The sequence below is a fragment of the Lithobates pipiens genome, unplaced genomic scaffold (genome assembly GCF_037356315.1).
Source record: "Lithobates pipiens isolate NorthernLeopardFrog02 unplaced genomic scaffold, aLitPip1_a1.2 Scaffold_1, whole genome shotgun sequence".
NCBI lineage: Eukaryota > Metazoa > Chordata > Amphibia > Anura > Ranidae > Lithobates > Lithobates pipiens.
The window spans coordinates 170,199,939-170,216,475 of record NW_027507685.1 but is presented as its reverse complement, the minus strand read 5'-3'; the positions used below and the strand labels follow the sequence as shown (position 1 = coordinate 170,216,475).

The following is a 16,537-nucleotide window of genomic DNA, read 5'->3' as shown; positions in this document are numbered from 1 at the left end:
GGCCCCTGATCACCTCTATGGTAAGTCAGCCAAACCACTGGCTTCAGTTCAGATTTCAAATACCATAGAGATGATCAGGGAAGATCCGGTCCCCTATTACCATAGAGATGATCGTGGAAGATCCGGTCCCCGATTACCTCTGTGGTAAGCCAGCTGAATCACTGGCTTCAATACAGGGCTATCTGGTGGGATAGGAGAGCCTGCAAAAGGCACCAGAGGGCAGCGGGAGGACGGCACCCCCTTCCGCCACCTGTAAAAGCAATCTAGTGGCTAATGAGCCCCTAGGCGTGCTTGCACATAAAAGCCCATTGGTGGCTGAAAAAAACAATACTTGCTGCAGGCAACTTCCTGGTATAACCACCCTGATCAAATAAAGTACATGTACGCTGGGTAGTCAGCAAGTGGGCAAACGACACCTCTAACAAACACATGGCTCAACATATGAAGGCTAACTCTACGAATCAAGGCTCAATCATTTTCACACACCTTAAGGTAAAGGGACATTTTTTTTCAGGACAGTAATACAGTATCTCACAAAAGTGAGTACACCCCTCACATTTTTGTAAATATTTTATTATATCTTTTCATGTGACAACACTGAAGAAATGACACTTTGCGACAATGTAAAGTAGTGAGTGTACAGCTTGTAGAGCAGTGTAATTTTTATGTCCTCTCAAAATAACTTAACACACAGCCATTAATGTCTAAACTGCTGGCAACAAAAGTGAATGTACCCCAAGTGAAAATGTCCAAACTGGTCAGAATTAGCCATTTTCCCTCCCTGGGTTCATGTAACTCGTTAGTGTTACAAGGTCTCAGGTGTGAAAGGTGAGCAGGTGTGTTCAATTTGGTGTTCTCGCTCTCACTCTCTCATACTGGTCACTAGAAGTTCAACATGCACCCCATGGCAAAGAACTCTCTGAGGATCTGAAAAAAAGAATTGTTACTCCACATAAAGATGGCCTAGAGCTATAAGAAGATTGCCAAGACCATGAAACTGAGCTACAGCACGGTGGCCAAGATCATACAGCGTTTAACAGGACAGGTTCCACTCAGAACAGTCCTCACTATGTTCGACCAAAGAAGTTGAGTGCACGTGCTCAGCGTCATAGCCAGAGGTTGTCTTTGGGGAAATAGATGTATGAGTGCTGCCAGCATTGCTGCAGAGGTTGAAAGGGTGGGGGGTCAGCCTGTCAGTGTTCAGACCATATGTCACACACTGCATCAAATTAGTCTGATGCACAAGAAAGCCCCCAAACAGTTTGCTGAAGACAAGCAGACTAAGGACATGGAGTACTGGAACCATGTCCTGTAGTCTGATGAGACCAAGATAAACTCATTTTGTTCAGATGGTGTCAAGCGTGTGTGGCGGAAACCAGGTGAGGAGTACAAAGACAAGTGTGTCTTGCCTACAGTCAAGCATGGTGGTGGAAGTGTCATGGTCTGGGGCTGCATGAGTGCTGCTGGCACTGGGGAGCTTCAGTTCATTGAGGGAACCATGAATGCCAACATGTACTGAGACATACTGAAGCAGAGCATGATCCCCTCCCTTTCCTGAGACTGGGCCGCAGGGCAGTATTACAACATGATAATGACCCAAACCCCCCCCCCCCCCCTTTCAAGATGACCACTGCCTTGCTAAAGAAGCTGAGGGTAAAGGTGATGGACTGGCCAAGCATGTCTCCAGACCTAAACCCTATTGAGCATCTGTGGGGCATCCTCAAATGGAAGGTGGAAGAGTGCAAGGTCTCTAACATCCACCAGCTTTGTGATGTCATCATGGAGGAGTGAAAGAGGACTTCAGTGGCAACTTGTGAAGCTCTGGTGAACTCCATGCCCAAGAGGGTTAAGGCAGTGCTGGAAAATAATGGTGGCCACACAAAATATTGACACTTTGGGCCCAATTTGGACATTTTCACTTAGGTGTATACTCATTTTTGTTGGCAGCAGTTTACACATTAATGGCTGTGTGGTGAGTTATTTTGAGGGGACAGCAAATTTACACTATAGATTTTACACTATAGATTTCTTCAGTGTTGTCACATGAAAAGATATAATAAAATATTTACAAAAATGTGAGGGGTGTACTCACTTTTGTGAGATACTGTATGTACGTTTTGGATAGAGTAGACAACTGGTTCACAAAAGGCATGAAAGAGGTCATCTATATTAAATCAGAACATCCATCATTGAGCAGGAGCCTTCAACATCATCTGCCTCCCATGTGAAATGCCGTTTTAACATCTCCACCAAAACATTTTGACAACAATTCACACCTTCAGTCTTATACATTGAAGGATTAATATTTATGAAGCCTTCTTGACACCAAGATAAGGATTATGTAAACTAGTATAAAGATAGTTCCACTTATCTCAGAGAAGTTTTCTTTGCCTAACATTTGCTCTCCCCGTTTCCTCCTCAGGGTTTTCTATCAAGAGGAGATCAATGCATAGACTAAACTGCTCCTTAGGATTTTACTCTTTGGAGTGAGGAAACTCATTGCCAGACGTTGGATTCATTAAGAGCAACTGACTCTGGGGATGTGGATAAAAATAGTAAATGCAGACATGATGATGGATAAAATGACCTATGAAGCTAGAGGGGCTTCAAAGAAGTTTAGGAAGGTATGGTTCCAGTGGGTGGGTCTTAATTCATGGCAAAGGGAAAATAGTGAACATACTCTTCTCAATATGGACAGGCTCGGTTTCCCGTCTCTTATTAAATACAACATTGAATGTAGACATCCTGGGGGGGGGGGGGGGGTTCTTAGGTTGTTCGTATGAAAGGGAGCATCTCCCCTTGGAATAGAGAGACATGGTTTGTTTCTCTCTCAGAGGAGGCAAAGGGTTGGGTGGGCACTATCTCTTTTCTACTGGTTCAGTGTTCTTTATTACCTGGTTGTTTAATGTTTTTTTTTAAAAAAGCACATATTCTTTCTGTGCACAATAAAAACTTGAAGGAAAACAAAAAAGATAGTTCCACAATTTTCACAAATCCCATCCTTTCCTTAAACAATAGCATCTGCCTTTCCATGGTAGTTGGATCAAGGTGTATGTGCTGCCTGTGTGGATATAAATGTTTGGTTATCCTGACACTCGTTAGAACTGATAAAGTGGCTTGGATAAACATAAAACATCTTCTACAGAACAAGTCCCGTTGCATATGACAGATACATTCTTAAAACTGTTCCCATAATGTGCATATGAAGCAGCTAAATTAGCAAACAGGAAATAAGGGTGCCATAAAGAAAACAGGACGGAGACGTTTTGGCAACTGAGACATGGAAATAGTTATGAGGTCTTGATGAAACTTTAAAATAGACAAATCTGATGGTGGATTAATATTTGGTTTGAACACGTTTGTACTGTTTTCCGGCTATCTACTATCTATGTTTCTATCAACCTATCCATATAGTGTATATTAAGAGAAAGGTTTGGGCCTTCAAATGTTTCATAATTTTTCCAGACCGCCGCGGCGTCACTAGGAATTATTTCTACCACTTTCTCCTCTTAAAACATATAATCGGAAAATCAGAAAATTGGACTGAAATCAAAAATTGAATTACACTCAGCACTGGAACGGTCAGACGTCACATTTTATCTGCCAACTTCTGAGCAGAAATAAACTAGCAAAAGCTATTTGCCGATTTGCAGAGCTCTGTCATCTAAAAATACTTCTGGTATATAAGCGACACTGACAGTTCCTGCTGGAAAGTTTACCTGTCACCTACCTTGTCAAGGCAGACATTCTTTGGTACAAAGCCCTATTAGTGACATAACATGGAGCACATACTTTGCCCATTAAACTACTGAAGACCCTGAGCCTTAAGAAACTCAAAATAGGGAACCCTCACCCCTACTATGTGTGTCAGGTATATTTTACTTAATCCGCCAAAAATGTGGATTCTGCTGGGCCTAAATATAAAATATCACAGTGGCTAAGTGTCTAGCACTTTAACATAGCAGTACTAGGGTCACTGGTTCAAATACCAACCACGACATTACCTGCCTGGAGATTGCATGTTCTCCCTGTGCCAGAGTAGGTTTCTCATGGGTTCTCCTGTTTCTTCCCACACTCCAAAGACATGCAAGTAGGCTAATTGGCCAGCATTAGGGACCTTAAATTGTAAGCTCCTTGAAAGCAGGGACTGATGTGAATGTACAATATATATGTAAAGTTCTTCATAAACTGGTGGTGCTATATAAGTATCTATAATAAATAAATAAATGAAAAAATAGACTCAAATCTTGACATCAAGTTTATTTGAACATTCTCCCCATTGCCCTAACGTACAATCTTCTGAAAACTTCATAATTTTACCTACCACTGCTCCAGGTTTAGTGGGGTGCTTAAACTGAACTGTTGCTGAAGGGTCATATGTCCGCTGGCAAAAGGGAGGAAGTATACTTGGCCACAACCAATAATTAATTGATCGCTGCCAGGGTTTTACGAGTTAGAGCATGACCAAGTCTGAAGTCATGGTGGGTGAGTATATAAACACATTTCTCAGCAAAATATACTACAGCGCAATGGGCATAATATGAAAAAATTGATACAGGTCAGGGTTACGCCTTGTTTTAAGATGGTCCAACTTTTAACTAGTGCAGTTCCTACTTCTAACTTCTTGCTTATGCATTTTCTGTAATTAGAGAGTTTACTACAGGATAACCTGAAACAAGGAGCTGGTTTGTGATTAAGTCCGGAGTGTCTTCCCAAAACTGAAATCTGAATTTTGAGCTTGCTTTGGTCTACATGTTAATAGAGTTTAGCCTAACCTAGATCATACCATCTATTAAATATCCATCTGACTATACTGAATGTTCCCATATTTGAGACATACAATTAAGCTGCTTTGTTTCTGTTTGAATTGTTCCTCAAATGTTTTTTTTTATGTTTATCTATTGTATAGCATTCAGATGAAGATACATTTGACCAAGAACACTGTGTTTTATAAGGTCATCTTGACTACAATGTAATAGGAAATTGGAAAAAAGAGCGCTGACCCATAAGTTTATCTGATTAGTTTTGCCATCTTATCTTAAGGTATTCATGTCGATGTAGATGTAGGTGATTTGGTTCTTGGGCAGGTGGCTTCTACATCCCAGAATATCCCCAGGGTCTCCTTGGCTTGAAATGTAATGTAACAAAATTGTAAACTAAAGCGCCACACCAGTCCTAAAATGTCCAGATACGACTTCCAACAGAGGTCAGTAGGGACAATCGAAAGACTAGCCAACTGTCAGGGCTGGCTTAGCCCTTCCTTCTCTGGGCTGGCCGCTCAGCTGTCGGCTAATTGCCAGCTCTCATTTCTCTCCACAGTTACCAGCTGTTCCTGATCATGCTCGTCTGACCTGCCTACTTAAATCTGTCCAGCTCACTTCATCTCTGCCTTTGCCTTGGTCACATCACAAGAAACCATCTCCTGTGGTTCTGTTTAAAGACTGGCTTTCTGACATCCCTTCTGGCTCCTTATCCTGCTTGCTGTTGCTCTACTTGGATCCCTGACTTCTGGCCTGGCTGATTACTAGATCTGGTTATTGAACTCTGGCCTGGCTGACTACTTGATCCAGTTACTGGACTCTGGATATGCTTTGACAGCTTTATCTATTTACCTTTTTATTTTTATTTAATAAACAAGTGTGATTTAATTGTACTTCTGTCTCGGTTTGTTTCATGGTTTCTGACACCAACATGTTTTGGAGGTGCTGTAGTCAAGGTCCCAGGCTCCCTTGTTTAAAGAAAATTGGCCTGCTCAAAAAATTTGCTTTAATAAAGGTTTTCTTTTGAGGAACTAAAGGAATTAAGGAAAAAAGACTCAGACTGCATGGAGGTAATTAGGCTGCATCGCAATGTGCAACCCCTGCATAGAAAGGAGGAGGGTGTATAGACAATTACCTTGATCTGGTAAGAAAATTAGGAGAAATTTCCCTCCTTCAATCAGCACAGTAAATTTGTATTGTTGGCAGAGATACTAAACCACCACTTTCATTTGAAAAACAAGCAAGCAATATTATGCAAATGCCAACCTCCACCATAAAGCCTTTGCTTAGACCTATGTCCATCTTATACTGTACCTTGCTTCTGGTCAATAAAGGAAGTTCATCCCAATGATGGGCCAGTAGTGGAGTGGTGGGGTGTGCTAAAGTACTATTATCCTAGCTGAAAACAGCATTTGCATAATAGAGTTCCCTGGACTTCTGAGATTTTCTAGAAGTTTTAGCTTTGTGCAAACAATTGGAGGTGCCTGTTATTGCATTGAAGCAATGGCTTTACCATCAGATCAGCTATTATCGAATGCCGGTGGCTGTTTTATTGTCTGTTTTAATACACACTTGATGGTGTTGGCCTGGAAAACCTTTGTTCTCAACTTGGCAATGGTCCAGCTGCTGTACACTAATTTGAAAACACCCTGATGCCCAGTGGTATCTGGAAATTGGAACTTGGCTTAACCAATGCAACCAAGGGAGCCTCATCTTTTTCAGATTGTTGTGTGATTAGACAGTTTACCCGGGGGCTGTCATCTACTGGCAGGCTAAAAGAACTAACTAGCAACATGTGTGGATCACCAGATTTGACATTTTTGAAGGTAAAACCCTGCTATATATCTTGATTAAAGGAATTAAGTTTGGAAATTGACCAGTGCTTTACTGTACATTTCGTCTTCACAACGTCATCAGGAAGCCGATCAACACAGTGCGAGCGGGCGGCCATACCTTCCACTAGCCTGGTGATTTATACTGTATACTTCCAGTACCAAGGAAAGGCACCTACTAATGTAAGCGGCCATTTGGCACATTTTTTTTCAATTTTTACTTCAACTGTATTATTCTATGGTCCTGTTTTTTTAACTGTCATTGCGGTGGAGTATTAACAAGATTCCAGCCACATCTCCTCTGATATACCAGAAAAACCACAGATCCACATTAACAAGCCTAATCTGACCACCTTTTTAGTTAAAGAGATCACGGTGGTCCGGTGAGTAAGAATTGCACTCACATCCACTGGGTGATTTTCATGAAGTTTTGCCACTGGTGATGGTGTAAAGATTGAAGTTGCATCACAAAAGATTTATGGACTTTGGTTTTGATGAAATATTTGACTCACTGTTATTGTAGCACTGGATTATTAATTAATCATAAAATATTATAGCATTTAAATTAGCACTATGCACAAGATTTAGTCTAACCCATTAAATCACATCATTCACAGCGCCCTCTATCATTACACACCCCAAGTAAGTCCTTACTGACTCTTTGCTGAGGCTCTACCTCGGCTGGTTTTCCCTATACTCTAAGGTTAATTGACATCACAAAACACTTTTTGGCCTCTGGTACCTTCTTGTGTCTGTATCCTCATTAGAAAATAAACAAGCTTTAACACATGGTCTAATCATGGGCTGGCTAAGGATGTAGTCCCCAGAAATGTGTTCTTGTAACCAACAATGGTCTTCTTCAGTGTATACATTTGTTGTTACTCTGTGCCTCAAATGTCCATTTTGGTAACCCACATCATTGCTTCCGATAGCTAGCTATGCATGTGTATTCTGCATGTGGAAAAATGTTAATTACAAGTTTGTAATTGAGTATCTACTATTTCATGCTACCCAAACACAGTAATATAATTTCCTAACATCTTTTTGTGTTGTGCTTTTATAATAAAGCACAACACAAAAAGGTGTTAGGACATTTCTTTAAAATGATGGTGACTATGCCCTAGGCCAAAGGCGTTTGGAACCTTTTAATGACAGGACCTAAGTATCAGTTTGCCTTAAAACCATCACTCATGTATCAATGTTCCCTTTATCCAGGACTCAAGTATCAGAAGGGCCTATGTCTCACTGTGCCTTTTAAATCAGAGCCCATGGGTCAGTGTGCCTTTTACACTGGGGACCTTGGGTCAGTGTGCCTTTTACACTGGGGATCATGGGTCAGTGTGCCTTTTACACTGGGGACCATGGGTTAGTGTGCCATTTACACTGGGTACCATGGGTAATTGTGCCATTTACACTGGTTAACATGGGTTAGTGTGCCTTTTACACTGGGGGTCAAGGGTTAGTGTGCCTTTTACACTAGGGACCATGGGTTAGTGTGCCTTTTACACTGGGTATCATGGGTTAGTGTGCCTTTTAGACTGAGGGTCATGGGTAAATGTGCCTTTTTCACCAGGACCCAGGGGCCAATGTATCTTTAAACCAGGGCTCAAGTACCAGTGTGCCTTGTAACACCAGGTTCCATGTTTTAGTGTGCCTTTTACATTAGAGCCCACGTATAAGCCTGCCTTTTACACCAGGACCAACTATCACCATGGGGTTGATTCACAAAAACTGGAGAGTGCAAAATCAGGTGTAGGTCAGTGTGGAAACCAATCAGCTTCCATTTTTTTTTGTCAAACCCTAATTGAACAAGCTGAAGTTAAAAGCTCATTGGCTACCATGCACAACTGCACCAGATTTTGAACTCTGCGGTTTTAGTAAATCAACCCCATGGTGATAGTTGATCTTGGTGTAAAAGGCAGGTTAATAAGTGTGCTTATGTCTTTTACACTAGGGGCCACGTGTCAGTGTGCCTGAGTTGGAAGCTCACCATGGTCTGTCAATCTATGTGTTAATTTATTACGTTCCCAATATCTTTCATCCTACTGACTTAGGTAGGCCATAGACGGTGCAAATTTCTTTCCTGCAACCGCAGAAATTTGCATGATTCCCCCATCAACATGGGCAGTGCTGACAGGTGAAGCAGCATTTGTCTTTGCTGGGAGAAGACCGTGATTAGCAAAGGTGGCTATAGAAGCTGTTTGCGATAGTTGCAAGTGAATCTGGCAGGCTGGTTGTACCCAAGTTGATCAATCGATGGTACATTCAGCCTGCCCATTAACAGTTAGAATCTCGGCTGGTTCAGCAGAAAATTCTAACCATGTATGGCCGGCCTTACAGAGGAAAAAAAACAAACAAATGATGATTCAAGGGGAAGTCAAGGGGTAGCCACCTAACACTAAAGTTTTTTAAGCATAGTTCCTTTTTGATAACATGAGGCCTGCCTGTTGAAAATTCAGTCCTGAGACCTCATTATTGGTGTCTCTCAGATATGCAAGGTAGTGTTTAATTCATCCTTCTAGCATACAACCTAACCTAAAATATACAGTTTGGAGGGACCAACACCTTTTAGATGTTCTGACACCTTGAACCCTAAAGTCACACGTACCGTTCATGTAGCTGGATGTTAGGAAAGCATTAGCGGCAGTGATATGGTGGGCAGTGACGGCAGATTTGGCAGCTAGGAAAAGACAGTTTAAACAAGTGGGAGAAGAGTGCAGATTTATATAAGTGGGGTTGATAGCAAGGAAGTGAAAGAGAAAGGGAGTCAGTCAGGGTTGGAAATGTCCACGAGCAGGTTGAAGGAAGGAAGAAAAAGAAGTAAGAGAAACAAAAAATAAAACAACAATGAAATGTGTTCTAAACATCAGTCAGGCCTTCAATGAGCATAAAAGCAGCATTACCACCACAAAGCTGAATTAGTCCAATAACAATACTTTAAGTGTATAGTATTTTCCAGTCCTGGCAGAAGAACTCTAGTCAAAACAGATAACTTTGACTCTACCACACCTGCATTTTATCTATCTATCTATCTATCTATCTATCTATCTATCTATCTATCTATCTATCTATCTATCTACAACATAGTGGTCTACCACTAAGTTGGCTGAACGACATTTCAGCTCCCTGTAGTAACCTCGCACACTGCAAAACCTCTAGTCCTCCATAGTGCTCCAAAGCTCCAAGAGCGTCCCATGTAGAGTTGCCACCTCATCCATTTAAACCCGAACACATATGAATTACACAGGTTCTGAAGGCTAATTTAATGCAGATAATGCAACAAGTGAGTTTAATTACAACCTTAATCAGCCACAGAACCTGTGTCATTAATATGTATTCGGGTTTAAAATGATGAGTTGGCAACCCTAGTCCCACACTGCCTCCTCCACCCTCCTACCCCCCCCCCCCCAGCACCCTACAGTCACTCACAGTGCTCCTGGGAATTCCCCAATGCACATGTCAACAAAATCTCAACACTTCCTTCAACAGAAGCCTAAAACCTGTTGACACAGGGCCCAAGGGTGTGAGTCCAACAGAAGAAGAAACTCTGTATGTGCTTGCTTTTTGTAATTTGAACACAGTCCTTGGATTTATACTGCCTTAAGCAATAGCCTCCACTTGGAGGTTGGTGAGTGTAGCTAGAGCTGGAAGTATGAATCACCATCTTGTCAAAGCTCCTGTGATGACCTACAACGATAACTTTTTCCTCTAGGCTTCCTTCAAACTGCTGCCTGAAGATTTCCTAAAAAACATCTATCAAGGTTTTCTGTCCTAAACATATCAAAGAGACATAGTTGAAGGAAAACTAGAAGATAAAGTGCCCAAAACAGGTTGAAGGAAAACTGGAAAATTGAGAGCCCAAAAGTTGAGAAATTGGGGCATAAATGATAGTTACCCTCTAGTCTTCCCCAATATGATTATCCAAAATGTTTGCATAGAGTTCTCCTGTAAACTGGGTTCAAATACCTTGGTGGTTCTGCTGCTTTTGACATATGCCAAAACTCAACAACATTGCATAGTTATGACTAGGATCACAGGGACTGCTATGGAGTAAAATGTCATCCCAACGGCCAACTTGCATGGATTATGGGAAGGGTCTACTTGAAGGGACATAGAAAGAAAAGATGCACCCCCTGCTCATCGTGCCCAGAGGGTTGAATTAAAGCAATACAGCATGCTTTCTTTTCTTTCTACACAATTGTCTAGACTCATACATACAACATTTTTTACTGCAATGTAAGCTTTATATCACACGGGATCTGTGCAGAATACATTTTCATTTCTACCAGCATACACTGGATTGAAATGCCAATGAGTAAATGAACAAAAGAATATAACTTGCAGACTGTGAGCATTCTTAACAAATGAATTAAACATTAAAAAATTTGACCTTTTTTCTATCTGTAAAGAAAAAGTGTGATAAAACAACTTTTTAAGTGCCTTAGAATCCAATATATAGACCATTAATTAAGGCAAAAAACGGCATTGCAAAAAGCTTTAGACTCTAAGGTCATCGAGGGATAGCTTGTACCTGTTTAATACAGAATTCAATGTGAAATAAGTCTGCAGGAGGGTGAAAAAATTAAATTCTAAAATTAATAGCATGTAAGGACAGCAGAGCTTTCATAATACGTGTGGTATCTGCGTGTAAGACTTCCATTGATAATTTTAAAAAAAAATGGGGTGTAGGTCTCAATTTTAGATACCTGACAGATATTTTGAGCTTTTAAGCACAAACATTGAGTGTATTTTGGAATGGTGCATGTACATATAGTTGACCCAGGGGCCAAAAGTTTCCATTGCCTTTGCTAAAATTAAGATGGAAGTGAGATATGCAAATACCTCCTGTTTAAGGCAGCTTCGCATAGCATTGCACTAGTTTAGTGGTCAGGTTTTTCAATAATTTAAAGGACAACTTCACCAAAGGTAAAGTTTTCCTTTAATTTATCTTCCCCCCCCCCACCCCTGAGGGCAGCCTACCCTGTAACTTACTTACCAACAGCTTCAATCCAATTATATTTGCTATGCAGCCCTATCCACATGCCACACTTCATCTCCAAGAAAACCAATGGAGAGCTCAGACTTCCCTGAATTTCCATTCATTTCTTTGAGAAAGTCACACTATGTAGGACTGCTTGAAACCTCCATGAGTACGGCTGTCCCAGAAAAATGAATGAAGCCATGGTGCACATGTGCAGTCTGAAGACAAGCCAGACACAAGCTTTCTTTGTGAGTACTATACAGCAACAGTCAGGGCCACATAGTGAGTAGATGGATTGAGGCTTAAAAGTAAGTATATATTGAACTCAGGTGAGATTAAAGGACAACTTCACCAGTGGTCAACAAATATCTTTTGAATCCACCTCACAAGGACCTGTTTGGATATGTTTTTAAAGGTAAGACTGCTAAAATGTAACTGTCTATTCACCAAGATTTCAGAAAACCAGGTTTTCCAGAGGAGTATTCTCCCTCATGCCAGCTCCATCTGAACTTGAGATGATAGGTCGACAAAGGAGGGTTAAGCCTGGAAAGGATTGCCCCAGGATATTCACATATTCCAAGATGATGGGTGAAAGTACCTACCACTATTCACCAAAAGAAACAAGTTTTGAGGGAACTTAAAACCAAACTCTAGGAATGAGACAAAATCTACTCTTGCAATGCTTCCCTGACACTGCAAAGGTTAACTGCCCATTCAGTCTAGGGGTGCATAAATAAGAACTAATACCTTATTTCTTGCTTCAGTAAGGTCACTCCAGGCCTGGTCATGCTTCCTCCAGGGGTTTTAAGCCCTGCAATGTACGAGATGTCTTCTAGGACAGCTCAGAGTGCCAGAGGGAGAAGTGGAGAGCACAGAAGTGGGCCTGAGTGGGAATAAGGTAAGTAACGTAGCCTTTTCAGCTCCTTTGTAGACCTAATGAACAATTAACCCTTACAGTGTTGGGAGGGTATATTACAAGGGTAGAATTAGTCTAATTCATGGAGTTGGGCTTTGACTTCTTAATGCTAGCTGACATGATATGGAGATTTGATTATCATGTGTTTTAGAAATTTCAAAGCTGGCCTGCTGGAACTGTCAGGTCTCAAGCCTGCATAGGCAGAGATCACATTTATGTTGAAGTAGAAACCCCCTTCAATTTATTGGTTCTATTTAAAAATTCTGCTTTAAAATATGGTTATATTGAGGTAATTTTTTTATATTTAATTTTTTTTTATGTACAGGCATATTTCAACACTATATAGATATATATAGATATATATAGTGAGTACTCTGATTTACCTTTCTTGTCTTTCTTTTCTTCCTCCTCTCCACCAGCGCCAAGCAAGGTGAAAATGATTCCAGTTTGTGAGTTGACACCAACAGCTGTCACCACCATCCTGCCAGAACCCTCCATGACATGTGTACCTGCCAAGAACATGAGTCATCATTATTACTACTAGACAGCACGGGCCAGCATGAAATCCTTATCCTTGTCCTGCATGGTTCAAGTAAGGTCTTGGCATTGTGAATTATTACAGCACAGTACTTATCCCTAGCATTGCAAAAATGCCGGCAATACAATTATACCTAATATGAACTGGCTGAGCGATAGGAAGAAGAAAGGGACTAACGAGAGCCAGTTGTGGAGGCTCATGCTGAGACCACCTGCTGTCCGGTGTCTCTTTCCCATTATCTGTGTCATTAAGATATTGGCTCTTCACATTGTTTAATAACCCTTTCAGTGTCTACATGTCTGTTCCCTATGGGCTTCTCTCTATTTTCCACCTTAAAAAAATAAACCGATTCAGCTATGCCATGCTCATTAGGGCTTCTCTGGATAAGTGCTTTTTTATTAGGTTCTCCTCTGCTTTCCCAACATAATTAAAAGCATAGAGGTATGTTCTATATCGGGGGCTCCAAACTTTTCACTACATCGGCCACATTGTATATATGAATAAGTCCCACCTTACAATCAATATAGTGCAGTGCTACCCAATAATACATAAAAAAAAAAACAATTAATTAATCAATCCATAAATTAAAAAGGAGGTGGAGGGCTGCACTGACTTTGGACTTGATAAAACACAGTGGACCAACACCAGCAGATCTCCAGCAGACTCCCCTAATTATCGCTGAATGTTTAAACTTCACACTTGCCCCCATGCAACTTGGATCCTGTACATCTCCACTCTTCCTCCAGACTCTGGGACCTTGTTTTCCAAATGAAATGCAACATTTTCCACAGTGATGATTTGGGGAGCCATGACATCTGCTGGTGTTTGGTCCACTGTGTTTGATCAAGTCCACAGTCAGCGCAGCCCTCTACCAGGGGATTATAGAGCACTTCATGCTTCCCTCTGCTGACCAGCTTTATGGAGATGCTGATTTAATTTTCCAGCAGCACTTGGCCCCTGCCCACACTGCCAAAAGTGCCAATACCTGATTTAATGACCATGGTATCACTGTGCTTGATTGGCCAGCAAACTGGCCTGACCTAAACCACATAGAGAATCTGTGCGGTATTGTCAAGAGTAAGATGAGAGACACCAGACCCAACAATGCAGACGAGCTAAAAGCTGCTATCAAAGCAACCTGGGCTTCCTTAACACCTCAGCAGTACCACAGGCTGATCGCTTCCATGCACACTGCATTGATGCAATAATTAATGCAAAAGGAGCCCTGACCAAGTATTGAGTGCATACTATACTGTACATGGACATACTTTTCAGTAAGCCAACATTTCTGGATTAAAAATCCTTTTTTTATATTGGTCTTATGTAATACTCTAATTTGTTTAAATACTGAAATTTGGGTTTTTTACTAGCTGTAAGCCAAATTCATCAACATTATGAGAAAGAAATGCTTGACATATATCACTCTGTGTGTAATGCATCTATATAAAATATATGAGGTTCACTTTTTGAATTGAATTACTGAAATAAATGTACCTTTTGATGTTATTCTAATTTTATGAGATGCACCTGTATATACAGTGTGTGTATATGTATATATATATATATATATATATATATATATATATGTGTACTGTATGCACACACTCACATATTTACATAGTTTCATCATTTCATAAATAGTTGTAATATACTGAGCATATGTGCTTAACTTTAACTAAAAGAGGCTTAATAAAAGTTAGGCACAAGCTGTAATTGTAGGCACACTGCCCATCTGTCTCCTGGGATCTCTCCAGCATTATGCAGAATTTTATCATTGCAGAATCAGTCTAATGGGCACGGCATTAAAGCCACATTTCATGGAAATACATTGATCACACTTTTACTGTGTGTGAACTGTTTTACATGCCAGAGAAATTATTTTTTATCCTGTTAACCAGTATTGTAATTTACTCTTTTACCGTGTAATGTCAAGATGTCCTGGTTTAGCTCTGTAGCTTATTCTGTCTCCTCTCTGCCTCTACTTGATTTACTGAGCTATAAATTATCATTAGTACAATACTGGTTATTATTGTCCAATAAAGTGGTAGGTGACACAGAAAGTGTGCCCCCTGCACTCCAGTGGTATCTTCCTGGCACTGCAGTCCAGAAGAAAGGCATTTTCCTAAGACTGTATTCCAGAAGAGGTGTGACTTCCTGGCACCGCAATCCAGAAGAGGGATGTCTTCCTGGCACTGCAATCCAGAAGATGGGTGTCTTCCTGACACTACAGTCCAGAGGAGGAGTGTCTTCCTGGCACAGCAGTCCAGAGGAGGAGTGTCTTCCTGGCACAGCAGTCCAGAGGAGGAGTGTCTTCCTGGCACTGCAGTCCAGAGGAGGAGTGTCTTCCTGGCACAGCAGTCCAGAGGAGCCGTGTCTTCCTGGCACTGCAGTCCAGAGGAGCCGTTTCTTCCTGGCACTGCAGTCCAGAGGAGCCTTGTCTTCCTGGCACTGCAGTCCAGAGGAGCCGTGTCTTCCTGGCATTGCAGTCCAGAGGAGCTGTGTCTTCCTGGCACTGCAGTCCAGAGGAGGTGTGTCTTCCTGGCACTGCAGTCCAGAGGAGGTGTGTCTTCCTGGCACTGTGGTCCAGAGGAGGTGTGACTTCTTGGCACTGCAGTTCAGAAGAGCTGGGATTTCTTGACATTGCAGTCCAGAAGAGGGGTGCCTTCTTGGCACTGCAGTCAAGAAGAGGAGTATCTTTCTGGCACTGCAGTCCTGAAGAAGGATGTCTTCTGGACTGCAGTGCTAAGAAGTCACCCTTCTTCTGCAGTCCTAAGAAGTGATTGGGCATACTGCAGTACAGCAGGGATCCAGCTTTGTCAGAATCTAATTTTTCTCATGTTTCCCAGCATCCCACTTTCTTTCTTGGATTTTCCATTTCAGATAAGATAAACTATATAATTGCATCACTGAGACCCCCCCCTCCCTTGCTGTAGTGATAATTCAAAGTATGGAAAGATCTGACTATTGGATTCCATAAATATATGAAGCCCATGGGTAAGTTAAGCTGGTCATAGACGGTTCGAATCTCAACCAGTTCAGCAGGGACCAGACAAGATTCAAACCATGTAAGGCAAGGCTGATTGTACCCAAGTGGATCCATCTATCGACTTGTGTGCCACCAGCATGTCAGATTTTTACTTACGACTGTTTCCAGTAGCTATAGCCACTAACACTAATCACTGTTTTCTCCCGGCAGGGACGGCTCCCCATGTGATCTGCAAGCAATGCAATGTGAATCACATGCGATGTCTGGCATTGCAGCAGTGTGAACCGGCCCTAAATCATGGATTCGAAAGGTAATAATTGATAGTTCTTAGTTACATGAATGAGAAAAAGTTCAGCAAGGGGAGCTGGTGATGTTTACTTTTTTTGTTGATTTAGACCTTCTTTAAAATGTGTCTAAAGACAAATTTTTTTTTAATACAATAGTAAGGGCTTGGAGCCACTGTTGGTTTTTTAGGACTAAATCTCCCCAGCAGGGGTAGGGTGACTCTCACACTGCTGGGGAGA

At 41.4% G+C, this 16,537-nt stretch overlaps 1 protein-coding gene across 8 annotated transcripts in view; it reads right to left on the bottom strand.

The window, feature by feature from the left end:
• ATP2B3 (ATPase plasma membrane Ca2+ transporting 3) overlaps window positions 1-16,537 on the bottom strand; it is a 435,183-nt gene that overhangs the window by 119,243 nt on the left and 299,403 nt on the right. For 4 of the 8 annotated variants that reach the window (XM_077478862.1, XM_077478864.1, XM_077478868.1 and 1 more), the window contains exons 7-8: window positions 12,873-12,998; window positions 9,201-9,272 (exon numbers count right to left, since the gene is read on the bottom strand). In XM_077478862.1, the coding sequence (XP_077334988.1) occupies window positions 9,201-9,272; window positions 12,873-12,998 (198 nt within the window). The remainder of the gene's footprint in view (window positions 1-9,200; window positions 9,273-12,872; window positions 12,999-16,537) is intronic. The other 4 variants (XM_077478865.1, XM_077478867.1, XM_077478869.1 and 1 more) reach the window with 1 other exon arrangement.